We start from the raw sequence: 24726 nt of genomic DNA, 5'->3' as shown, positions 1-24726 counted from the left end.
ACGGTGAGTCCAACACAACCCATTTCAATTATTTGTAGTTCTCTTTTATTGAAAGATAAAAATTTTAATGTTTTCATTGTCTCTTTTTTGTAATTATATATTTTTTTATTGCTATATATATATCTATATACACATGGTAATGTATATTTGAAAATTTCAAGTCAAGACGTTCAAAATGCATTTTCCAAAAATACAATTTGTTTTTAATGCTTTGTGTTTCTAAAGTAGCCGATTTTGTTTAGCCACAAAATGATTTTCATGTTCTTTTGTGTGTAAAGTAGAAGACATTTTAAATTAAACGTAAAGCGAGAAAACGTATTAAAAATAGTGGAATGTTCGTTCTTACATACTCGCGCGATTGAAATACATAAAGTTGGCGGCTTTCGGTAAGCTGCTCGAGCAGCTCTCTAAAATAAGTTTTTAACTTAATTTCGCAAACAAAATGTTCATAAAATTAACTAAAAATGGACGGTATTCGGTGACCATAAAGAGATTTCAATAGTTCAATAAGGCGAATGGCCGTCAGACAGAACCAAAGATTAAAAAAAATCATAGCATAATGTAGCCAACCAATTATAAATCAAATCTTAGCAATCACTTGCGCAAAACAATTGGCAGTGCGTGGAAAAGTATTTTCTGTCTGTAATTTGTGATGATCCTTTTCCGTGTTTGTTTGATTTTCACTTCGTTTTCATCAATTTTTTATCTTTTGGTGAATCTGAGTGGTCGCTGTTGCGTGTCTAAGGCGATTTAAAAACGATTTATGTGCATATTCTTGCGACCGGTTTAGATAAAGATCTCTGTTCGCTTCCTGACTTGATGGCCAGTAGTTGAGTGCAGGACAGCATCGTCTGGATCGTCAGCTCCATCGGCACCCTGATCCTCGTGCGTCAAGTAGTCGCCTTTGTGGCGGTGCAAGTAGCGACCAATAAGGAAGAACATAAGGATCAGCAGCAGGAAGAGAATCACAAGCAGACCTGAAATAATAACTTGTATTATTAGTTTGCTCCTAGTGCCGAACAATGAGTTCACTTACATGCCAGCAGCACAGAGTCCACTTCGTTGTAGGCCTTGCGCAACTTCTCCTCATCCACCAAAGGTGGTGGCCTAGTCTCAATTTCAATGGGCGGATGCGTAACTGGCTCGACTCCGCAGAAGTCTTCTGTCAATTGAGCTGTAACACACGATTTCGTTTAGCTTGTACTTCTATGTTTCCTTAACTGCAAATACTTACTGCCCAAAGACTTAACATTCTTGGGAGGATTCTGCTGGAACATCAGCTTCAGGGGATAGATATCATCGAACTGAACTCGCGACACACATCCCACAAAGCCATCTGTCATAGATTCATTTTTGCCAATGTACATGTACTGGATATTGTTGAATTGAGCATCAGCAGAGGCCTTGATATCAAAGTTGTACTCGACCGGCTCGTAGTTGTCGACCTTCAAAACCACGGTGGATCCACCATTTTTCCGCATAAAGTGCATGTCGTGGTACTGACCCAGGCCAAAATGTTTCTTCGGGAATATGATTTCCTGTCTCTCGAAACCAAAATCAAATACGCAACGCAAATGGCCTGAAAGGAGACGAGTTGAAAATGAAGTGGTTCACACTTACAAGTGTGTGCAAATGAACTTACCAGAATTCGATATTTGAATGGTTAAATATTCGCCAGTCAAGTTGGAAGAGAAGCCAAGCAGGAATCCCTTCGGAATGGTGGTGGTGAAGCCGACGCGAATGTTCTCGGCAATTGTGGAGCGGAAGGAGCCCTCAAACTCGTAGCGAATAATCGAACTGGAGCGTAGGTTGACACCAATCTCTGCAATAAGTAAATGCAAATTGAATAAGATGCAATTACTGCAGTATTCAATTACCCACCATCTGCGCAAATAGGTCCTTTGAATGCGCTCCAGCGGCAATCGCAACTGTAGCCATCGTATCGCTCGATACAAGTGCCATTGTTTAGGCATGGACTTGACTCACAGCGACCCACGCACCCAGTACTGATGCCGTACAGTCCACGCTTGGAGTAATCCTTCAAGTCAACCATCTTTCCGTTCAGCAGCAGTGCACGAATGCATCCTACGTAACCATCGCGGTACTCAGTTGTGGCGCCAATCACTAGATCCGAAGTCAAGTGCAGGGCACGCACTGGACCTGGTGGCTCTCGGACCTCAGCCTTGATGGACCCATCAACCACCAGACGTGCCTCCTTCCTGTTGCGCTCGACACTTACCGTGTGCCAGTTGTTGTCGTTCAGGTGATAGCTTGTGCCCACATTAACGCCTAGTGGTCCGCTACCCGCCTGATACTGGAATTGCAGTTTGTTGCCACCGTTGAGACTTAGCTTAATGTAATCGGTAGGTCCAGTAGCATGGAAGATCACAGAGTTCTCTTGTGTAGTACGGAATTCCAGATAGATATCTCCGGAGTGACCCATATCAAATGGTGGCAAGTTAATTGAAGCATCGGCAATGCGGAAGGTCACCACATTACTGAAGAGATCATCGCCCTCGCAGCGCAGCGGTCCCAGAGTATAGCGACCCATTTTCTCGTCCAAAGGAGTTCCAGTATCACCAAACTTCACTGCTCGCACGGGAAGATACTCCTTCTCCCGGATATCACCACCATCCTCCATCCATTCCAGACTGTTCGAATCGCAGTTGCACCACTTTGTGGGATCGTGACACTTGCCCAGAATTCCACACTCGCACTTACGAGATCCAGGAAGAGCTCCAGCCCAATAATCCATAGGCTGATTGTGGCGAGAGATCCACCAAGAGAAGGGACGGAAGTTACCGGCCTCAGCTGTTTACAAAATTCCATTATAACTCTGAACCCATTTAAGGAATTGCGTTACTACTCACATGGAGAGTTGAAGAGTCGGGAGGAGCGGCAGGAGTAACTAAGGCGCTGCCAGCAGCTATGGGAGCGATTCAACAAAGCTTCGATTTGCAGTTGGTTGGCATCGTACATGATGGACTGCTCAAAGGAGCCAGGCTCCTGGAAGCCATCCACAGTTGTGGTGTGCTCTTGACTGTGGCTGAGGGTGGTAATCACGCGTCCATCCGCTGCAAGAACATCAATCAATGTCATAAGTTTATAAAATTACATTAAATTACATATTACATATGCGAAAATGTAATATGTAATAGCTTGATTGATAATAAATTTCTTTCAATTTAATATAAGTGGAAGCGAGTGAGTTCTATGCACTTCAAATGATATTCACTTACAGTAGAATTCGCAAGTCACTGGGAAAGGTTCCAGGGGACCACTGCCATCCACATCGAGGTTTAAGTTCACACGCTGCTGCACATGCTGCACGTTCTTGAGAGCCAAGCAGGACAATGGATTGTTAGCTAAATAAAACAGTTAAAATAATAAGTCAAATATCGAGTAAATCCAAAGAGGGAACTCACAAGTATGGCATACGGCTCCGGCATAGCCAGTTTGTCCGCAATCACAGAAGAACTCCCTGGAGTTTTGGTGACAAAGGCCTTTATGCTGGCAAGGATTTGGATTGCAGCGATCAATCATCTGGCAGGCATCGACGACGACATCATCGCCACAGCAAACCTCCTCGCCCTTCACCCAGTCCTGGGGTAATTTGTAATTTCCATCTACCGAAATTAACCGCATGCAACCGACGAATCCGTTTTTGTCCTTTCCACCAGCAATATAGTACTGAGCTCCTGTGGCAATCTGTAGGCTCTTCGTTGTGGTCATTGGTCTCTGGTCAATGTTCAGAATCAAACGATTCTTTTCGATGGATATAACGAACGAATGCCATTTGCCATCATTGAACTGATCGTCGTAGTTGTCCAGAATGATTCGCGCTTTGTCCTTGGCTTTAAGGTCGATCTTCACTTTGCCAAACTCCAAAAAGACCTTAACATAACCACCCGAATAGAAGTCGTGGTGCAGCATTACTCCAGTTTCCTCGTAAGTACGGAAATAGAAGGAGACGTTTAGGCGCTGAGAGTTTTCATAGCCCTTCAAACGGACGAACGACGATCGGGTAGTGAAGGTCACCGGGTAAATAGGAGGCGAAGGACACGCGTAGATGGTGTTTACCCTGGTGAAGAGATATCCTTCTCCCAGCTCAGTGCTGTCTTTCATTACTCGAATAAAGTTGGTCGAATTGAAATAGATGTTTTCCAAGCAGCCGGAGAAATTTTGTTGGACAATCAAGCCCTCCTGCACGTTGGGCACTCCACCTAGATAAATCTCCCGATTAAGATTCAGTCGCGTGAACTCGCCCTGGATGCGTCCTCGTACGATGACACGATCCACCGAAAAGATAATGTCCCTTTGATTTCTTGAGATCACAACATCATGCCACACATTGTCATCCAGCAGGCTGCCCACCGATAAGGAGGTCATCACACGCGATCCCAAATCCAAATTCAGCACCATCTTGTTGTCCTTTAGCTGCAGAGCATAGTAATCGCCCTGAGTGCCACGCGAATACATCATCACGCCGTTGGCAAAAGCCGTCTTGAAACGGAATCGGATGGACTCCTTGGTGGAGGTGATGGGTTCCCGCCTCAGATCATAGCGCACCAAGCCAGTGCCATTAAAGTACAGGTTCTCAGAGACTGCAAGAAGGGTTGGGGATTAGAAATAAAATAGTATCCAAAACTCCATTCATCACTTACTGTAATCGCAGCCGTAGAGCTCGACGCGCATGGAAATACGATCGTGCCACCTGGTGGGATTGATCCTCACCCATTGGGCAATGATGGGCACCTCGAAGACGTTGTAGTGGATGGAGTTGCCATTGGAGTTGCCCTTGAACATCTGTGATAGATACCATAGGATTATTCATATTAATACCATTTCAATAAACAAAGAAGAAAGTAGTGCAAAGCCAGAGCCTGAAGCATTAATCCATCGCCATCCTTTAAGCCAGGATTAGTTGTGTTTCGTATTGTAGTCTTAGTCTAGGATTAGTCACAGTACCTGCGGCTCGCTGGTGGGATTCACGTACGAGCGCCAGAACTCGCCATCGTCCGAATACTGGACAATGTACTCCGTCACGAACTCATCCGTATGCATGCGCCCCATGGTGGCGATCTTGCGCACCATGCGCGGATCCCCCAGGTCGAGTGTTAGAAAGTGGTTATACGTATTCTCGACCGGTGTCCAAGCAGCGTTACCTGCACAAGGTGCATTTACCAATCTAGTTAGTCGCAGTGTCAGAGTTCAAGGAAGGGTGTGGGTGTTTTAACAGAAGTAATCTACAGAAGCATTAGCCAAAATAAGTAACAAATGCATGCGGGATGAATTAAATCATATAAAAAACCAAGCACAAAAGCAAGCAAAAGTGTTAATGAATTTATGTAATGATAATCCGCTTTAGCGGATTAAGGGTTCTCCCAACCACCATAGGTTTTCACCTCATCGATATGTTACATATATGGAACAGGAGAGTATAATGGATACAACTTTTCTGTGCAATAAACCACCACCAAAAGCGTTCCATTCCATTTAGGATTAGCGACACACATTCCAATTGTATGTGGAGATCAATTGTTTACCTTGACATTGCCGCCCGGCTCTTTATAGTCGGCAAACTCTAGATCGGTTATGCCATAGCTAATGGTGTACTCGGTGACGTACTCATTGCTATGTGGTCGTCCTTGCAGGGCGATGTGCGTCACGTTCCGCACCACGCCCAGGTCAATAATCAGACGCTGGTCGAAGTCCGAGTTCTTCGCGGACCACGAGGTGCCAGCTGGGGTTCGCACATGGTCATGGGATGATGGGCAATAAAATAAAAATGATACAATTTAAACCAAAACAAAGGCAACATAAAATAAACCTTAAGTGGGCAAACAAATGGGGGTCTACGCTCTATAATTGCCGAAATCTAAGGGTTTAAAGGTTTAAAATTACGCCAAGTCTCTAGCAGGGGGTGTTTTCAATTAATAAACCATAATTTAGGGGCGATCGCGATTGACAGCTGCAAGTGGTCGAGGTCCTTCACAACAAGGATCAACCCCTGCCAAAAAAAAAAGGATTTGGGTAGCCCGAGGGTTGAGTTGGTGTCAACACAAAATGGGAGAGTTCGCAAATGGTTAAGCATAACAATTGCAGTCGTGTGCCTTTGTTTTAATTGCTCTGCGCGCCAAATTGCGAGCAGGTGTGACAAAATAGTGTGAGAAAGTCCAGACTGCTGCGGTTTCTCAACGCAAATTCCATTCCCCAATATTTCTATACCGCATTCAAGTTTCCTTTGTCCTCCGTTGGCAACGGGCATATCAGCCAGCCATCGTGTTCCCATCGATAAAACTTTCGGCAATGCCAAAAATAATTCAAATAAACGAGCCATTCAGTGCTACCCTTGCGGATGGTTATCCTGCCTGTTGGCGCATAAATTCAACCAAAACCAATGTCTGGCTCCTGTCTGAGTCCCAGTTACGGGTTCCTAAATTTCGGTTTATGGCCTTTTAAGCATATTTCCGGCTTCGTTTCGTAGCGTTTGTTTATCCAGTGCCAGGCAAACAGACGATTTTTATGGGGGGTTGAGCTCGCAACGTGACAACACAAGGATTACAAACTATTCCAAATTGGGCACACAACTATTGTGAAAATATAAATGCATGTTTATTCTAGGGATAACAGCGCCGTTTCTAAGAACTACGTTAGCTTGGCTTAGATTCCACATAGTTCTTATACATCATGATCGCTTGTAGGGCTTAAGAAGAGCCTTTTGGCAGTAGGCAATCACTTCCTCCAGTTCCGAATCTTCACTCTTCACAAGAAGTTGCTCAACTTGCAGGAACTTAAACCTTCCATGCTCTGGTGGCAAACAATTCCGGAATGCAATGGCCGCGCAGTAGTCCTCCTGCAGTAAATGCTCCTCGAAATGCCAATTCTCCATGGGTTTGTCGTGGCAACGCAGGCTGGTACCAATTAGAGGGGAAACGTCCGTCTCCAAACTTCGAGTAGTGTCCACTGAGAAGCTGATCCTTTGCAGGTCCACAGTGATGCCAACACCCAGCTCCTTGACGTACGCCTCCTTGAGGCACCAGTGACGCATGAAGGCCTTCACCTGTTCCCGCTCATCATGATGTGGTCTTCCAATATAGCTCCATTCCTCGGTGGAAAACTTGCTCTTCATCAGGCGAAAGAACTCCGGCAGCGACTTGCCACCACTGTACTCGATCTTCATAACATCTGTGCCGATTCCGAAGTCGGGATCACTGCTCTCTCCCGTAATGCCAGCCAGAAGAACCAGGCTTCCCTGATGCGAGACATTGAAGCTGAGAGGTGGCCTATCGTTGCCCTCCCTCACCCAGTAGGGTTTACCCCTTACATCCCGGGCGAACTTCACTTCCGGCGGCTGCAATCCGCTGCACGTGCTCACATATTTCCGCATCAGAAGGCGGCCAATTAGTGAGGACAGAAAGTCATCGATGAAGTGGAACTTCATGAGCCGAGCTCGTTCCTCCGGTTGAATTGAGGCCACCGCCTGGCTCAGTTGAGGAAGTGTGGGCCTCCAGCTGCCCAGGTCAAAGGCCCAGCGGGTGCAGATGTGTTTGCTCATTTCGATGCGTTTTGCAGCTATCTAATTGCTTTCCATAATCATTGTTTTCGGGGCGTTTTCGCTTTGCAATGTTGTTTTTAATTCGGTATTGTGATGCAGTATGGCCACAAGTGGAAAGGGTAAAAATACCCCAGCGATTACGCATCATAAATATACTGCAAATATACTGCTCCACCAAATTCGGGGTATTCCCATTTACAATTCAGATAATGCAGCGGTTTTAAATGATTTATGAGACTTGCGTATTAAAAAAAAAAGGGAAATTATATGTGACATTTACAAAACAATCTAAGAAGCTGAATATCTATAATAATATGAGTTTCAAAAGGTTCACGGCCAGGATAAAAGTAACTCTATTTATTTGGTAGCTATTCAAATAAAAACACATTTTTCTAGGGGTTTTTTGGCGCAGCGTTTTGAAATTATAATTGCTAATAAAAACAACTGAAAGGCAACTCAACTTTCAAACGAATATTGTTAAACAACAAATCAGTATTACTCACCGTTTAGACGAGCCTTGTCGGGTCCTCTTTCCGATAAGGATGACGTTGCCGTGAGGACGGCTCTTTCCATGAGCGGCTGGTTGCACTCGTAGTCGGAGAAATAGTCCGTGAAGGCGTCTGAAAGAGTGCAATACGGATCTATAAATATCCGGAATTCCATGACCCATATACAAGTGTACATTGATGGGCGAAAAAGTGAACGCAAACTGTCACGGGCGTAATTAAATTTGAGATATGAAGAATCTGTTTGGATGGCGGCCAATAAGCTGAAGCACTTCAGCCGGGACATAATCATTGGCCTCCTTTTTATGGGCCCATAAAGAAAGCCACATCTATAAGGCAGCAAGAAGTAAACAAATCGATTTGAGACTGAAGGGTAAATATTGGCCATTTTATTTGAGAGTTCTTAATTCTCTGCTTTCTGAGAAATGAGATGAAGTCGTACAAGATCGATTGAAATTGCTTGTAATGAATAAATCTCATATAAATAGAAATCTATACAATTGAATCTTTTGATTTCAAAAGAAGTCCGAAGGGAATTCCTATGACTTTATACAATCTGAATATCATGGAATATATCCAGATGTTACTGGTCGGATTATTTACAATGTAGGTATTTAGCACACATATTCTGTACTTTCCCTGTTGAGCAGGTTCCACTGTTCTTAGAGGCAGATTCTTGTCTCATATTTGCACCACAATATTTTCCGTTGACGAGAGCCTTTTGCCCCTAGGATCCATGACAAAAGCGTGGGGATACGGGGGCCAGGTCGTGTCGGAAATCCAGACAATTGCCCCTGTCTGCTGCAACCCCCACGGAGTTGTTTATAATGGGTGCAGCCGGAGCTCCTCCTAGGCAAACAGCACACTGGCATTTTCTTAGTGGCAGTGGGGGAAAACAACCCTTGCGAGGTCATTCGGAGTTCGTGGGCACTTTAAGCTGACTTTGAGCCTTGGGTGGAGTGGAAGTGGAAAAAGTCAACCTGATAAGCTCGAAAGGAAACCGTGGAAACACGCACGACAATCTTCTGGTAAATAATACATGTATATAGCCAGTTTGAACTACTTTTTCGCTACATAATTGCCCAATGGTGATTAGGAGGAGAATGAAATACAAAATATCTGGCTAATGTTCTAAATGAAACAAATATGACGAGGTCTGAAAGGCCATTTCCGTCCATCTGGGGGAAACTTGAAGTGCGAATGATGCTATTTTTGGGGCAATAAGAATTGAAATAAATTATGGAAATCGACCAGAGTCTGGGAGGATATATGTCGGCTGGTTGCTTTCGACGCTTCAAGGCGTGAAAGTGGCAAATTAATTGCGTGGCATTGTTTATTTTTAGTCATAAAAATGTTTGCATATGAACGTTGGATTGTTTATTTTGCAAGAAATGTGGAAATTTTGTGGGGAAAAGCGCTTAAGTCTGTTGACATATGGAAGGTAATGATAAAATCACGTGTTTCACACTGCATCATCAATCAGCAGATGCTTCTTATTTGCCGCATGCGCATTTGAGAAGCCGGAAAAAAGACACCAACAACAGGGGATGCAGCCGGCAAATTTTATCATTGGTCCCCCGGGAAGCTTCACAAAAAATCCGGAAATCAAGAATTTAAAACCCCAACGTCTTCACCCAAAAAGAAGCGAGTAAAAAACGGGCGTTGTTAATCGGCATTTTTGTTTTGCCACCGCTATTCGTAAGCAACGGATTGATCGCTCTCCGTGCTCTCCGATTCTCTTCAACTCTCGCGATCGCAAAGAGCGAGTTAAAAAGCGAACAACGGGTCAAAAGAAAATGGAAGAGCGAGTCTTCAGCTTTGGGGAACACGCCCAAAAAGTTGGCTTACAAACAATCAACGTTTTATGTGACATATTGACTGGAAAATCGACCAGAAAGGATCTGAATTCTAGGGTTATTCAATGGGAATCACTGGTTTTTACCTGCTTGCACCGATTTAATGCCATTATTGACCAGCAATAAGAGGCATAACAATCCAAACTGAAGCGAGGAAAATGCTGCGTTCGTATTACTTCTGGGCGGCCTCATCTTGGAGGCTGTTAATTAAACACTATCGCTTAGTAGATTTATAAACACATCTATATCCGATTTTCAAGAAGTGTTACACCAAAATGCACTTTTCCGCTGGAAAAAACACCGTGAAAAGCTGATGATTTATGGCAACGCGTCCGCGATGTTCAAAATGTTTGACTGCACTATTCGTTCCGTTTTTAATGGACTTTAAATTTATATAATTTATCAACCGGGTGTACGGCTCCAGCAGATCACGCCCACTTCGAAAGAGTTTCGTTTGAATTAAGAAAATAATTATCGCAACGCGGATGACACACGACCAGAATGTCTCGCTGCCAGTGTGACCATGACTCAATCGTGACAAGATGCCAAGGGAGTCGCCAACTATTTATCGCGTCAGATACGCTATCGTGTTTTGATAATTCATTTTGAAAAATATTTTAATATTAAAATGGTCTTATGATGATAAATTAAATTTTGTACTACAGCATTCCGTTTATATTTATATTAAGTTATTAAAAATTATGATATATTTTGTATGCTCAGAAAATATCATTTAAAAATATAAAACGATCATAAAAGAAAAGAACCAAAAGTGTAATGGCAAATAGCACCCATCAAGTCTAAAGTGTTGGGAAAATATCTAGTTATCTTATCTAACCAGAAATTCGAATTTAAAACACTTAGTTATAAAAATTTTTCGAATACCAAATCAATAGGGGCGTGATAACATCGATAGCCGAGCTGCAGCATTATCGATAGTCGGTCACACTGTTTCTCCCTCTTTTCGCCAAAAATTTGTTGGCGTGTTGTCAATTTCCTCAGCGTTTGAACGGTTTTGCGTTTTGTGTGTTACCCGGAAAGGATAAAACAGCGACAATGTACGGCGGAGACGAATACGCAAACAATTCGGTGAGTGCAGTCAGCGGGGAATGATTCATTTTTCGGCAACCAATCCCGGGACTCTACCGACAACATAACCCATCTTTTGTTCCCCTCGCACAAATACAAAACTCACTGGGATGATTTTAAAGTCGTTAAATGACTTGGCATAGCAGGTGTTTATATTATTAATGGCCGTTGACCACTGGTAACCCGTGGGCAAACATTTGGACAAGTGCTTTGCCGTTTGGGAACAGATCCTATATTCAGGTGGAAGCTGTGCCGCCATGTGGTATATTATTGGTATATGTGTTCATTTTATAAGTGATAATACTTTGAAGGCCTAGGCAAGGCCATGAACATTAAACGTGGGGGTCTAATTTAAATTCCCTTCTGAACATCACCAAAAAACTCATTGGGTTTTTTCCGGATTTCAGGAGTACTACGATGACTACGCCCATACCGGAGACCCGCAATTGGACATGGAGTACGAGAGGAACTACTATGCCGCCCGGATGCCGGACAACGTCAAGTACTTCCTCATCAACTTCTGCCAGGCGATCAAGGAGGGCAACTTGTACGACATCCAGAATATGTACGAGAACACGTTCCCGCAGATCAGCGACCATCACTTTGACAAGACTGCTTGGCCCGAGGAGCAGGAAGTGGCTGCAATTGTGGACAACGACAAGGTCTTCCTGATCTTATACAAGGAGTTGTACTACCGCCACATCCACGCCCGCATCTCCGGCGGTCCCAAGTTAGAGCAGAGGATTAACTCGTTCTTCAACTACTGTGACTTCTTCAACCTGATCATCTCCGCCCAGAACCCGGTGATGCTGGAGCTGCCCGACATCTGGCTGTGGGAGTTGGTAGATGAGTTCGTGTATCAGTTCCAGAACTTCGCGCAGTATCGGTATGTAGCTGTTTTTTGCAGCTTGTGAATTCGATTAACCTTCTGTTTTTGCAGCGCCCGTCTTACGGACAAGTCGCAGGATGAGATCCAGCAGTTGTGCGTGAACCACAGCAACGAGTGGAGCATTCTCTGCATCCTCAACGTGCTGCATTCTCTCGTGGACATTTCGAACATCAAGAAGCAGTTGGAGGCCATCTCGCAGGGTTCCGATCCCCAGACTGTGGCCGGTGACTTCGGCAAACTGTCCTTCTACAAGATGCTGGGTTACTTCTCCCTTGTTGGACTGCTGCGCGTCCACTCGCTGCTGGGTGACTACTACCAGGCCATCAAGGTCCTGGAGCCCATTGAGATCCACAAGAAGTCCGCTTACTCGCACATCCCCGCCTGCCAAATCTCGACATCCTACTACGTGGGCTTCGCCTACATGATGATGCGCCGCTACGCTGATGCCATCCGGACCTTCTCCGATATCCTTCTGTACATCCAACGTACCAAGCAGCTGTACAGCACGCGTTCGTACCAAAACGACCAGATCAACAAGCAGGCTGAGCAGATGTACCATCTTTTGGCCATCTGCTTGGTGCTCCATCCCCAGTGCATCGACGAGTCCATTCAGCAGGTGCTCAGGGAAAAGAACTACCATGACGCCATGTTTAAGATGCAGTGCGGTGATTTGGAGGTCTTCAAGTCCTTCTTTGTGTTCGCCTGCCCACGTTTTGTGAGCCCCTGCCCGCCAGCTGCAGATGCACCTATGGAGGACTATGTCAAGGACCCCATGGAACACCAGTTGCTGGTTTTCATGGACGAGGTGCGCCAACAGAAGGATCTGCCCACAACGCGCTCGTATCTGAAACTGTACACTACCCTGCCGCTGACCAAACTGGCTTCTTTCATCGATCCCAACGCCAGCGAGGATGATGTGTCCAAGCTGCTGATCCGCCTGCTTTGCTTCAAGCACAAAATGCGCAACCTGGTGTGGAGCAAAGGACCCAGCGGCCTGGAGGGAACATTCAAGTCTGGCTCCGAGGTAAGTTCAACATAGAAAAATTGTAAAGACACATTCAAAAATGTACCTTAATATTCCAGTTGGACTTCTACATCGACGACGACATGATCCATATAGCCGACACCAAGGTTTCACATCGGTATGGCGACTTCTTTGTGCGTAAAATCCTTAAGTTCAACGATCTGAATCGCAAACTGAAGAACATCAACATTTAAGCCGACTCCTTGTGACCACCCTTAATGATATATTTAATATTCCATACTGGACCGATTCGTTTTGATATCAATAAAAATCGCTTGCGATCATGCGCAAGTTTGGTCCCCAAATCGTTTCTTGTATAGAAATTACATCTCTTGGCTAGCACAAAATTTGATTATTCTATATATTCTATAAATCGTAATGGAAACGTAAAAGGCGAATTAGTTGTTTTAACACTTGCTTTATTTTTAACAATATCGTTATTTTATAAAAATTGTTTGTATGACTATAAGGAAATTCAAGACTCTACACAGTACGATTTTTGAGTTCGCCACAACTCCACTTGTGCGTGGCATGTGCATTCAGCAACGCAACCAAGATTTGTTTTCGGTTTTGGGGGAATGTGCGTTGGATTAATACGTAGTATAATAATAACATCTCATATCGAATTTCTCTTCTGTTCGTCGCTGAGCGAACACAAGCAATTTCTTTGGTAAATCAATCGTATTAAGCGCTTATTGGGGGTAAATAATTGTGATTGGGGGGAGAGAGTTGGCGTGGAGTTGGGGCTACAAGCAGTTCCACACATACACACAGTTTAAAATTGAACTTAGGATTACAGTACACTTTATACACGACATTGCCTTCAGCTCTAGTTTCTGTTGCGTTTTGTGTGCTCTCATTAGCTAACCATTGGTTCACTTAGGACTAACATTAAAATCAAACAATTTACAATTACGGACTTGTTGGTGGCTGGCCAGTCGTTAGTCGACGGACACTGTGCGCTGATTGACGTCGATCAGGTAGATGTCCTTATGGTTCTGCAGCACAAAGTCGACGAAAGCATTGATGGGAGCGATCTCCTCCAGGGAGGTGCTGGTGCTGCGCGACCACAGGAAATTGGGACCGAACACGATGGCCAGGTTGGAGGAGGTCATCTTGTTGAGATCCTCGCAGTCCATTACCTTGACCAGGAAATCTACAATGTACTTGAACAGTTCATAGTTCTCCTCTGGCAGTTTTTCGCGTATCAGTTGCGTCACGTTCCTCGAACGCTCTTCCTTGGGCCAGTCTAGGAATCGGGTCACATCCTCATACAGCTCGAAGGTCAGCAGCGGCTCGGCGAGATCGCGCAGGAAACTCTTCAGCAGGCCGGCTATAACGTGGACATTCACGCTCTTTAGATCTACATCCTCGCCTCGGTTGACGCGCTCCTTCAGCGCCATAATCTCGGAGTGATTGCCTGATCGACGGAATATGCCCTCCGTATCGATCACGCCCGTTATGGACAGCGAGTCCACGCACTTGCGCACAATTGGCGGAATGGAGTTTAAGCACGGACTGTTCATCACGATGAATTTCAGGGGCACACCAAATTGATGCGTCGTCGCCATTTTGTGCTGCTGCTGCCGGGATGCATTTATACTGCTGCTGGGCGGCGGTGTCGATGGCTTCCGGCTGGGGTTCAGTTTGTCGTCCAGGTCGCAGATGTTGTCTGGCAGCTTCAGCTTGTTCAGGCCGAGCGCCTGGCGCAGCTCGTCCAAGCTGGAGATGTAGACTAGCTTCTTGCGGAACTTGTCGCTGATGAAGGGGCTAAAGAAGTTCCAGATGACCCGTATAAACCACGTCGGATGAACCACATACAGCGTCTTCAGGTTCTTCCGGAAGTTGCGATCGAGTTCTTTGTACGAGTTCCACAGAAACTGTGCGGATGGTTTGTTGTCCTCTTTGAGTCCTTGATGGAAATATACCAAAATGTAGTCGTTCTCCACAAACGGTTCGATCTCCTTGATGATTTCTCTGTTAAACGGATGAAAATGTGATGATTAATAAGAAAAATGAGTTCGAAAATGGATCCTACCGCACAAATCCTTCCAGCTGAGACTTTTCGGGAAAGCGGGATGCATAAATGCCGAAGATGTGACGACCCTGCTTATCGGTTCCCAGGAAATCGCACTTGTTTCTGGGGGCCTGAAAGTTTTCAGACTGTTCCCTGAGTTGGTCCTCGAAGTCGTCCTCCAGCGGATTTACATCTTCCTCTGGTTCAAGTTCTGGATCTATGCGTAATGGGAAACGTTACTCATTGGCCAGAAAGAATCGACTCACCCAGTTACCTTCGGCCAGAACGAAATCACCGACCATAACATCTTCTGGGAAAAAATCAGAGACTACGTTTTAGTAAGGTGTACAGAATTCTTTAAGGCTTTCAAATGTATCACTTACTTTCTAGGGGAGATGGGGCCAGCAGCTCGGTATCATCAAACTCTAGCTTCGGCTCAAAGTCGTGCAGATCGGAGAGACTGGGTTGGGGCTCATCCGAGTTATCGACGATCGGATTGATGGCGGGACCTTGGGGTGCGAGAGGAAGGCATTTATAAATCTCGTAGGTTTCCTGGCGCGGACTGGTATTCCAAAAACGTAATCTTACAAGTAATGCTTTCAGTTAAGTATTTTGACGGCCTGAGGCAACAAGTTTAGTTCGGATTGAGTTTGAGTAAGTGAATAGACATGAATCAGAGAAATTTCATTTGATAAGTACATTGGCATCTGATTGGTTAATCAAGAGTCTTACGGTTTCGATATAATTGGCAGACAATTACGATTACTGAACAGAACAGAACAGAGACGATTAGGAAACTCTAAGCTAGGGATATTAGACTATTTAGGCTAGGGCAACAAACAACACACGATCACAAAAACACCTGGTAAAAAACATTGGCAACAACACAGCTAGCGAAAAGTAGTTAACAAATACGATCCACAACAAACCAAGCAAACACTTTGGATAGTTTAAAATGCAAGTTAATTATGTACAGAGAGACGGTGTGCTGCCCACATAGGCTGGATTATGCAGTTTGAAATGGGGTTAGTAGCGCAACTTGATACCAAAAACAAAGAACTTGGTTAAGGGGGCGGTTGGGGGTTAGGCAAGGCGGCGGGTCGGGGCACAAAATTAGTCGTAATTGCTGGCTTTAGCTGTTAGTTCTCGGACGAGGGCTCTTCTCCCCCCTCAACGAAACTACGATACGGCAATGAAAACAAGAAAATAAAGCAGCGCAAAGAAATGACTCCCAAAACTTGAAGCACAGATTGGAGGTACGGTACTGTGGAAGACCTGCCCTCATTTCTTGTATTTTTAGGCCCGTTTTTGTAATCTTCTGCGTTGGGTAAAAGTTAAATGGGAAAATTGAAACTTTGTTTTGGGAACCATTTCTGAGCACTCAAAAAAGGCAAATCACTGGCAATTGCGCTCAAAATGCTAAGCAGTTACAGAACCAAAGATCAAAACTAGATATATTCGAATCGAAAAGCATGACTTGGCCGATTGATCGGCGGACTTACCTGGTAATCTCGGTGCGAAACGCGAATGAGAGTCCATGGCGGGTGGGCACGATGAGGTGGAGGTGGATTCAGTGGATTCAGCGGATTCAGGTGCTAACCGTTCGATGTGATTGGAATACTAGCGGTGACGCAGGACGTGGCTCACAGTCAGTCGTTGGGCTCGATTATTGGCATGTAGAATGTATGCGGCTGAAATGTGAGAATAAATTAGCCAAAAGCAGCAGTTGCCAGTACTCTATCGATGACGTCATTAGCCAGCTAGTTTTCTTGGCTGTTTGGGTTGTTTTGGGTTGCTTGTTCGATTGTTATTTCTTGGTATTGGATATAGTACAGGTTATATGGCATTGCTGATTCACATTCATTCACATCAATGATTTTGCCCCAAGTCTTGGTGGTAACTTGGCCCTGAAAGACGCCCACCGCCTCCATTCCTTGTGTTCATACAAGCGTACATACAGTGGGGACATGTAAAATGGCCATGACTGCGGTCTCAAGACGAATGAATTGCTTTTCGGAAAGATAACACACACAGAATGAAATATAGAGGCTGCTTATCGCAATTTCAACAACAAGTTTCACAAAAGCACATATATGTATAGAAAAGGCACAATTTTAAGTGAAACGTAGTTGGTTTTGCCAAATATGGTTATATATTGTCGCGAAAAAATTCTTTTGATAGCGTTGGTATATAAAGGAAGTATTCAAAAGTGTGGAAGTTCTTTACACTTGAAAAACTGGGGACTTACAAAATGAATTTAGAATTAATTAAATTAGGTGTTCAAACTATAGACAGTGCACTGTACAATCAGCTTGTATGACTTTATTTCAAATACGTGATTTGATTTTTAACTGAGTAATAAATTATTAATTCTCGAATGCAAACTGTGATTAGCACACATCCTTTGTGCCGCCACTGTAGTGTCTCCTTCTGCCATCACTATTTAAAAAGGTTACAGATCCTATAGGCCGCCACTGTAAAGGGAGTAGGCTCCTTTGTCCCGCCACTGTTTGCACATACACACACGCAGGAGTTGAGTAAAAATTGCACAAGTTTCTTGTCGGAAAAAACGCAATATCTGTGCTACAAGTACCAACTAATTGCAAATAAACTGCGCATTTGAGTTTAGCTGTCGTAAATGATATTTACTTTTTTGTATACTAAGTTACAAACTTTTATCAGTCACAAGAAATCGTCACATTTTATACGAATGATGAATTTGTTTCAATCCCGATTGCGTTTCTCATATCAGTTAAGTTTTCACTCTATTTGTGAGTCAGATTTTGCGAGGAAACTACCTTTTATCAGTACGGGAAAAAATCTTCGTTAATTTTATACTACCAGACGACGTTGTTTTTGTCGATGGTTAGTGATGATAAACTTTTGGTTTGGCGAGCCCAGTAGTGCTGCAGAAAAGCACAAATCGAAAAACTTTTTCGTGTCACGAATGGATTTTCACGAGATATCGTAAAGACGTATAGGTAGTGGCTAGAATCTACTTTGATAAAGAATATTAACATCTAAGACTAAGCTTTTCAAAACCAATTATTTTTTTCCACGAGACAACAAAATGTAAATCGTAATAGTCGTAGTAAAATATTTTGATCTATTGTTCATCGCATCATCTATATCTAAATAATTTGTTTATTTTGTTTTTAAACATTTTAAGTGCTTGAGCAGCCAGACCAATATCAACCCACTCTGCCATCTCTGCTGTTATCGATATATAAAAACAGTCAAACGGTCTACCAAAAGTGTGACCGTTTGCCGTGCTGCTCGCAACTTTGACACGACCAGTTCCAAAATATCGTGAGATTTACGCAAAACTACTTTAAAATGGTTGGTTGGAGCCGTTTGCTGTCGCCGGCGGCGAAGTTCGCCAGCTACCGGGCTGTCCTGCAGGAGCCCGCGTGCCGGAATGGTGAGCACTCCGTGGATTATCCGCCGTAAACACACTCCACATTACGCAACCATATACTCTGGATTTCTAGCCCTGCAGCAACAGCTGCGCAGGATGGGAGGCGATCATGGACACCACCACATGACCATCAAGCCATCCCGCTTCCAGTGGGACAAGTTCAAGGATCTGATGCACTTTTACGTAATGCTCGGCGTCATCCCTGTCACCGCATTGATTCTCTACGCGAACATTTTTGTGGGACCCGCGCAGCTCGCCGAGATTCCCGAGGGCTACGAGCCCAAGCACTGGGAGTACGAGAAGGTATGATAGATTCAGAACGCTTATATTAATACTCAGACATACGGTATTTTTGCTTCCATCTACCTTGATAGTTCATTTACAACAGCATTATTGAGCTTTTAGATACAAATTTACTTTTACAATTATGGACTTATTGTAACTCCAAGATTTATCTTTATTTTCCAGCACCCCATCTCGCGTTTTATTTCCCGCTACATGTTGAACTCGGAGCAGCAAAACTACGAGAAATCCCTGCACTATCTGTTCGAGGAGAACGAAAAAGCCCAGATTCGGTATGGCAATGGATTCAAACCAGTTACATGTCATTGTTAACCATTATATTTTATTTTAGTCTTCTTGAGGACCAAGTACGTCGTAAGATGTCCGAGCGCAACGATTACCAGGCTTACTACTACCGACCATCGGTGGCCAAATACCACAGGATTTCGAAAGAGGCTGCTGACGAGCTGGAGGCTCTGCGCGGAGACTAAACCCCTTGTACTATTCTTTAAATACCATTGTTAGGCTCCCGTTTTGTGGGAAATAAAGTGTGAAATCAACTCCACAATATCAGCTTATTCACATTTAATAATTTACAAATTACACAGTAGTCGAATAAATACTTAAGACTTAGCAAAGTCATGTGCGTATCGATTTAGCCCCACGCCTGATTCTTGCAGTAGTAGAGCACCAGTTTCCCATTGGTTCCATGGCACTCGTACAGGTTCTTGATTATCTGATCCGGGGCGGGTGCGAATGTCTGATTAACGTACAGGAACTGGAAAATTAAGATGACATGTAAGATAGGGTTCCCCGGAACATCGTTTACTACTTGCAATTTGCTCGCTGGCATCAAGTTTCAGAAACTTGTGGATAAACTTCTGGATCCAGCTGACTGTCTTGTTGGGATCCACGGTCCACGTTCGCTTCTTGATGATGGGTACATTGCCAGTGGCGTTCAGAAGGATGCAAACTGATAAGAAAGCCTTTGTGATAAAGCAATCAGAAATATAAAGTTATCTTTGATTCTCACTTTTGGAACCATCCTTATCGGCAGGTGTGGAGGAGGAAGTGCTCAGAGCTGCCTGGGATTCTGGTGTCTCTGCCATTAATATGGAATGTGACTAATGCAATAGCTCCTAGTTAATGGATTGAAATAGCCAATTGTAAATAAAATAATAAATTAGAGATCAGAAAACTATGACGAAAATATCGATAGTAGTCACGAGTTTAACGATTCAAATAATTATTTAACAAAAATGTCCTGCAATTCATCAGATCATGTTGAGGAAGCTCATTTTATCTTTTTTTTTTTGTATGTTTCAATTACTAAATTATATTTTTCATTCACTTGGAACTTTAAGACGTGCAAAATACGTTAGTTAAATTGTCCACCTCTAGCGATAACATCGGCTATGTTATATTACATTTGGCTGTTATTCTAGCACGTGTGAAGTTTATTAAACAATCCAGGAAAATAAACAAAACTATGAATAATAAACTCTTTGAGGGCTCCGACGACGATGGGGAGGATCTGCAGTTGTCCACCAACAAGGATTATGCCAAGACCTACAACATCCTGCGCAAAAAAGAGCTTCTACAGAAATGTAAATTTAGAATCCGGTTCTGTGATCATTTGCCATTTCTTAATTATATCACTTAATATTCCGCAGATAAGGATCGTGGCTTGGATGTTTCCGAATCGGAATTCGACAGTGACAGCTCGTCATCCGAGGAGGACGAGGTGGACCCCAAATTCGACCAGGACTTCTTCAAGACACTTTCCTCGCTAAAAAGTAAAGATCCACGTATTTACGACAAGGGTACGAAATTCTTCAGTGAGTCCTCCGGCGATGAAGATGATAAGGATGGGGAGTCTCCAAAAAAGAAGAAGAAACCTAAGCCAGTCACCTTGAAGGACTACGAACGAAAGGTTATTTTGGAACATAATGGCAAGTTCGAGAGCTCAGATGATGAGCAGCAGGAAAAAGAGCATGAGGAACTTCAGCGAGCACAGTCACCTAGCGCCGTGGAGGAGGAGCGCCGCTTGAAAGCCGAATTCCGGAAAGTGATGACCAAGGACGACGACAGTGAGGATGAGGAATTTGGAGGTATATTCAAGAAGCGCAGTAAGACCAAGGAGCAAACAGCTGCCGAGGAGGCAGACTTCGCCAAATGGCTGGCGGGAAAACAAGCAGAAATTCAGCAAACCGACAAGGAGCAGTTGGAGCCTCTTAAACAGTACTGGAACAGCAACAAGCTCACCCAGGGAGAAAGTTTCCTGAGAGATTACATCCTCAACAAGGGCTATGCAAACACGGATGAGTCCGCCATACCCACCTACGATGAGATCGTGGGAGAAGCTGCCCCGCTCTCCGAGGATGAACAGGAACTGGAGAAGCAGGCAGAATTTGAGCACAAGTACAATTTCCGCTTTGAAGAACCAGATGCGGACTTCATTAAGCGCTATCCCCGCACCATCGAACAATCCTTGCGACGCACCGATGACAAGAGAAAAGAAAAACGCAAGGAGCTTAAGGAGCGCAAGGATCAGGAGAAACAGCAGAAGATGAAGGAACTGGAGCTCATTAAGGAAATGAAGCGTAAGGAGATCGATGAAAAGATACGCAAACTAAAAGCGGTCACGGGCAACGATGAGCTCGGTTTCCGGGACGACGAACTTGAGGAAGACTTTGACCCGGCGGCCCACGATCGTCGGATGCAGGAGCTCTTCGACGATGAGTACTACAATGTGGATGAAGGCGAGGAGAAACCTGAATGTCCCTCGGATATCGATGAATTGGCGCTGGAAGATTGGGATAACTACGATCCCAAACATCACGCTAATGGGGGTTATGATGAGGACTATGAAGGTCACTGCGAGGACGACGACTTCAACATGGATTGCGACTACGATCCGTCCACGGCCAAGGAGCAGCTTCAACAAGAGCTCATTGAAAACACTCGTGGTCGCAAAGGACGCAAGGGTAGGCGAAATCGTTTCATGGAGATGATCCAGGCGGAAAAGCCTGCATTCAATCCTGAGGACGAAAAGACGTACAGTGAGTACATCGATGAGTACTACCAAATGGACTGCGAGGATATCATCGGAGATCAACCGTGCCGATTTAAGTATGTGGAAACCACACCAAACGATTTTGGTTTGACGATAGAAGAGGTACATTTTTGAACAAATTTATCATAATGCGGTGTGTAATCCTTTTTGTTCTCTAGATCTTGCTGGCCAAGAACAAGGAGCTCAACCAGTGGGCTAGCTTGAAGAAGGCTGTCCAAAACAGACCGGAACACGTAGAGAAAAAGGAGCAACGTCTCTACAAGATGAAAGCCAAAAATGAAGACCTCAAGCGCAAGATCTTCAAAAGTCTTTACGGAGAAGGGTACGTAATTTTAAAGAACCTTTAAATGTAGAACGGGTGTTGATTACAACTTGTAACCCATGCAGTTCTGACGACGAGGAGCAGCCAGCCGAAGAGAATCCAGTGGCTACAGCACCGACTACACCAGCTGCTGAAGCGACAGCTCCAGCCGAAAATGGTCAAGTCTCGACGGAAGGTTTGTCCAAATCGAAGAGGAAACGCCTTAAACGCAAGGCTGCCGCAGCAGCAGCCACCAGTGCGCCTAAGGTTCCAAAAGAGGAACCTGTCCTCAAGGATACAAAGGAGGAACCGGCAGGATCAACAGAAGATGTTCAGGCAGAAAATTCCAAGAAAAAGCCCGTTGCTTCCTCTAAAAAGGGTAAAGATGACGGAAACCAGGAAACTAAAGCCAACGCACAAAGCACCGAAACAACAAGAAACAATAATGCCTTTAAAAATAACAAAAACGAGGATAAAAACGTGCAAAATGGATTCCAAAAACCCCAAAACAAAACAAACAAAAATGCAAAGTCAAACAATGCTTTTAAAACTACGGAAACTGCGCCTACAAACGCAGAAAAACCAAGTGGAAATGCAAACCCTTTCAATAAGCCACAACTGAAGTCCCATCAAAGGCAAGAGCTGCCACCAATTCATAAAAATCAAGGGGGAAACAAAAAGGGACCCAAAAACGCTAGCGGTCCCAATCCCTTCAAGAAATCAAACCAAAAGCCAAGTGCTCCCTTCCCAGCAAAGAAAACGAACAACTTTAAGGCGAAAAACAAGCAAAATAACAACAGTGGAATAACCGACGATCGATTAAAGGCATATGGTATAAATCCCAGAAAATTCCACAAGCGGGAAAAATATGGTAAGAAAGATAAGTAAAAAGTTAGAATAAATTTAAGAATAAAAGTTGATATATATAGTTCTACATTTTGTAGTTACATTTTATGTACATATGATAACATATTAAAAACCAGCACAGCACAATAAACTCTGATTTGATCAGTTATTCCGCGGCAGTCACGTCATCATCGGTGGCCACTCCGTCATCATCATCTTCCGTGCTCTTCATGCGATCCAATTGAAGGCGGCGCTCCTGGATGCGGATGCATTTGGGACAAATCATATTTTTGCGCGTGAGGCAAACTCGGTGGAAGATGGAATTACACTGATCACATTTGATGCAGCCATCATCGAAGGGAAAGATCACCTCGTTGTTGCTACAAATCTCGCAGATGTACGCTTGGGCAAGGCACATGGGGCAGGATCGTATGTGATCATTGAATGCCTTAAAAACACCTTGCAAGAACTCGGTGAGCGCTCCAGATTCTACTTGGCTGAGATCATTTAGGGAATAGAACTCATTTGACTGCGCCAGGTGTCGTCTGACGCCTAGTTGCTGATCCACCAGCTTCAACTCGCTGGCGATCTTGCAGGCAGCCAGATAGTGGCGCATATGGACCAGGTTCTGTCGCAGTTTCTTTACCGCACACAACTTTTCAACGAACACAAACAGCTTGGGATTGTCCTCCTCCAAGCGGATGAGCGGTTTGTTTAGGAACAACCTGATCTCTTGGAGCGCTGTGCGCGACACTCTGCGTGGCGAAAAGTCCCAGTTGTGGATTATGCGGGCTGGTATGAAGTTGCTGTCGTTCCAGTTGCAGCGAGGGCAGTAGTACAATCCACTATAGTCGCATAATCGCGGTTCAACCCAGGTATTTTCTACAAGAAAGAAGTCGAATTATTTGAAACTGAAGGGGAAGACAGCAGACGGCAACCTACTTATATTTAGCATCGTTCCGCATTCGGCGCACTTGTATCCCTGGGAGGCAAGACCGATTTCTGGACATATCTCGGAAATGGGATGCTGGCGCTCTGAAACCAGAACATGGGCACAGACCCTCTTGACGCCATCGATGCACTTCTGATGGACCAAGAATCCGCAATCGCTGCACACGTACGAGTTCTGCACCACGCTCCAAATGATGGTGGTGCAGTGGTCACAGTAGTTCCTCTTGGCGGCTGCCTGCAGGCGATTCCGTTTTCCGTGATGCGGATGGTGGGGCACAAAGTGATGACCCACCACCGCACGAATGGCATTCATTACGACCATGTCTGAGGAGAGGGAATGCTGTTCCTGGGCCTCCTCCAGCTCCTGCAGTGAGTAGCGCAGATCGACCAAGTGTCGCACCAGCCAGCGACGCTCCTCGCTGAGTTCCTCGCTCAGCAGGACGAGATCCCTGCAGTGGGCAATGGCCGCCTGAAGATCCTGGATATTGGCATCGCTGGTGAAGATCAGGCGCCATTGCTCGCGCACCAAGGAGGCGGGAATGGGCAACGCCCTGTACTCCGCACTTTGTGGGCCACTCTCCTCGCTGCCCCCGCCTCCGCCCTCGGATCCAGATCCAGTGGAGCCCGAGCCTCCAAGGCCAACTGTTGATCCCAGCGAGGAGGAGACGTGCAACAGGTTGTTGGCGCTCTCGTTGATCAACTGCGCCACTGTGCCCGGAATGCTGGTGAGACTGTCTCGCCAGGAGCTCATTTTTGGGGCAGAACAACAAAACAAGTCTTTTGTCTGTTTTCTTTTCTACTGACCAGGGATGCAGCGAGCAGTGGTGCAAATGAGCGAACTAGTTCCGCAAGCTGCAGGTGAGTGCACGCATCCCTGGAATGCATCATATTACAGTGAGAGAAAAAAGGTGCA

The 24726-nt window shown here is 44.7% G+C and overlaps 8 protein-coding genes across 16 annotated transcripts; 3 read left to right on the top strand and 5 right to left on the bottom strand.

Moving 5' to 3' along the window:
- Positions 1–22: 22 nt before the first annotated feature.
- Positions 23–10445, bottom strand: LOC6533852 (neurexin-4). 3 transcript variants are annotated; one of them, XM_002094516.4, is made up of 12 exons: positions 10007–10445; positions 8062–8178; positions 5547–5743; positions 4665–4806; positions 3426–4604; positions 3240–3365; positions 2871–3074; positions 1882–2811; positions 1643–1822; positions 1235–1579; positions 1037–1174; positions 23–977 (listed from the first exon to the last, which is right to left on the bottom strand). In XM_002094516.4, the coding sequence occupies exons 1-12, from the start codon at positions 10110–10112 to the stop codon at positions 787–789; spliced, it is 3855 nt and encodes a 1284-aa protein (XP_002094552.2). In that variant the 5' UTR covers positions 10113–10445; the 3' UTR covers positions 23–786. The 3 variants fall into 3 exon arrangements, with proteins under 3 accessions (XP_002094552.2, XP_015050287.1, XP_015050286.1); XM_015194801.3 differs by lacking the exon at positions 5547–5743 and adding an exon at positions 4969–5165; XM_015194800.3 differs by lacking the exons at positions 8062–8178; positions 10007–10445 and adding an exon at positions 4969–5165 and having other exon boundaries at positions 5547–5686.
- On the bottom strand, positions 6594–7782 carry LOC26535253 (L-aminoadipate-semialdehyde dehydrogenase-phosphopantetheinyl transferase). Its single transcript, XM_015194802.3, has one exon. The coding sequence runs from the start codon at positions 7556–7558 to the stop codon at positions 6689–6691; it is 870 nt and encodes a 289-aa protein (XP_015050288.1). The 5' UTR covers positions 7559–7782; the 3' UTR covers positions 6594–6688.
- Positions 10446–10838: 393 nt separating the features above from the next.
- LOC6533851 (eukaryotic translation initiation factor 3 subunit L) lies at positions 10839–13227 on the top strand. Its single transcript, XM_002094515.3, has 4 exons — positions 10839–11009; positions 11417–11895; positions 11950–12922; positions 12982–13227. Exons 1-4 carry the CDS (start codon positions 10977–10979, stop codon positions 13114–13116), a joined length of 1620 nt encoding a protein of 539 aa, XP_002094551.1. The 5' UTR covers positions 10839–10976; the 3' UTR covers positions 13117–13227.
- Positions 13228–13324: 97 nt separating this feature from the next.
- Positions 13325–17855, bottom strand: LOC6533850 (rho GTPase-activating protein 68F). Of its 7 annotated transcripts, none has more exons than XM_039374831.2 (7): positions 17738–17854; positions 16442–16630; positions 15528–15559; positions 15323–15448; positions 15214–15249; positions 14961–15156; positions 13325–14899 (listed from the first exon to the last, which is right to left on the bottom strand). In XM_039374831.2, exons 5-7 carry the CDS (start codon positions 15239–15241, stop codon positions 13864–13866), a joined length of 1260 nt encoding a protein of 419 aa, XP_039230765.1. In that variant the 5' UTR covers positions 15242–15249; positions 15323–15448; positions 15528–15559; positions 16442–16630; positions 17738–17854; the 3' UTR covers positions 13325–13863. The 7 variants fall into 7 exon arrangements, with proteins under 7 accessions (XP_039230765.1, XP_039230767.1, XP_039230761.1 ...); XM_039374833.2 differs by having other exon boundaries at positions 15214–15246; XM_039374827.1 differs by lacking the exon at positions 15528–15559 and having other exon boundaries at positions 15214–15267; positions 17738–17855.
- Positions 17856–18188: 333 nt separating this feature from the next.
- On the top strand, positions 18189–19207 carry LOC6533849 (NADH dehydrogenase [ubiquinone] 1 beta subcomplex subunit 5, mitochondrial). Its single transcript, XM_002094513.4, has 4 exons — positions 18189–18360; positions 18431–18660; positions 18826–18932; positions 18992–19207. Exons 1-4 carry the CDS (start codon positions 18276–18278, stop codon positions 19128–19130), a joined length of 561 nt encoding a protein of 186 aa, XP_002094549.1. The 5' UTR covers positions 18189–18275; the 3' UTR covers positions 19131–19207.
- A 2-nt stretch (positions 19208–19209) lies between these two features.
- On the bottom strand, positions 19210–19832 carry LOC6533848 (autophagy protein 12-like). Its single transcript, XM_015194799.3, has 3 exons — positions 19673–19832; positions 19476–19612; positions 19210–19417 (listed from the first exon to the last, which is right to left on the bottom strand). Exons 1-3 carry the CDS (start codon positions 19746–19748, stop codon positions 19295–19297), a joined length of 336 nt encoding a protein of 111 aa, XP_015050285.1. The 5' UTR covers positions 19749–19832; the 3' UTR covers positions 19210–19294.
- A 231-nt stretch (positions 19833–20063) lies between these two features.
- Positions 20064–23013, top strand: LOC6533847 (protein KRI1 homolog). Its single transcript, XM_002094511.3, has 4 exons — positions 20064–20246; positions 20313–21817; positions 21874–22037; positions 22103–23013. The coding sequence occupies exons 1-4, from the start codon at positions 20129–20131 to the stop codon at positions 22902–22904; spliced, it is 2589 nt and encodes an 862-aa protein (XP_002094547.1). The 5' UTR covers positions 20064–20128; the 3' UTR covers positions 22905–23013.
- LOC6533846 (differentially expressed in FDCP 8 homolog) lies at positions 22919–24631 on the bottom strand. The gene is made up of 2 exons (XM_002094510.4): positions 23805–24631; positions 22919–23744 (listed from the first exon to the last, which is right to left on the bottom strand). The coding sequence occupies exons 1-2, from the start codon at positions 24562–24564 to the stop codon at positions 23029–23031; spliced, it is 1476 nt and encodes a 491-aa protein (XP_002094546.1). The 5' UTR covers positions 24565–24631; the 3' UTR covers positions 22919–23028.
- Positions 24632–24726: the final 95 nt, after the last annotated feature.

This window comes from Drosophila yakuba, chromosome 3L, assembly GCF_016746365.2.
Source record: "Drosophila yakuba strain Tai18E2 chromosome 3L, Prin_Dyak_Tai18E2_2.1, whole genome shotgun sequence".
NCBI lineage: Eukaryota > Metazoa > Arthropoda > Insecta > Diptera > Drosophilidae > Drosophila > Drosophila yakuba.
The sequence above is the reverse complement of the archived record's forward strand: the minus strand, read 5'-3'. Positions and strand labels throughout refer to the sequence as shown.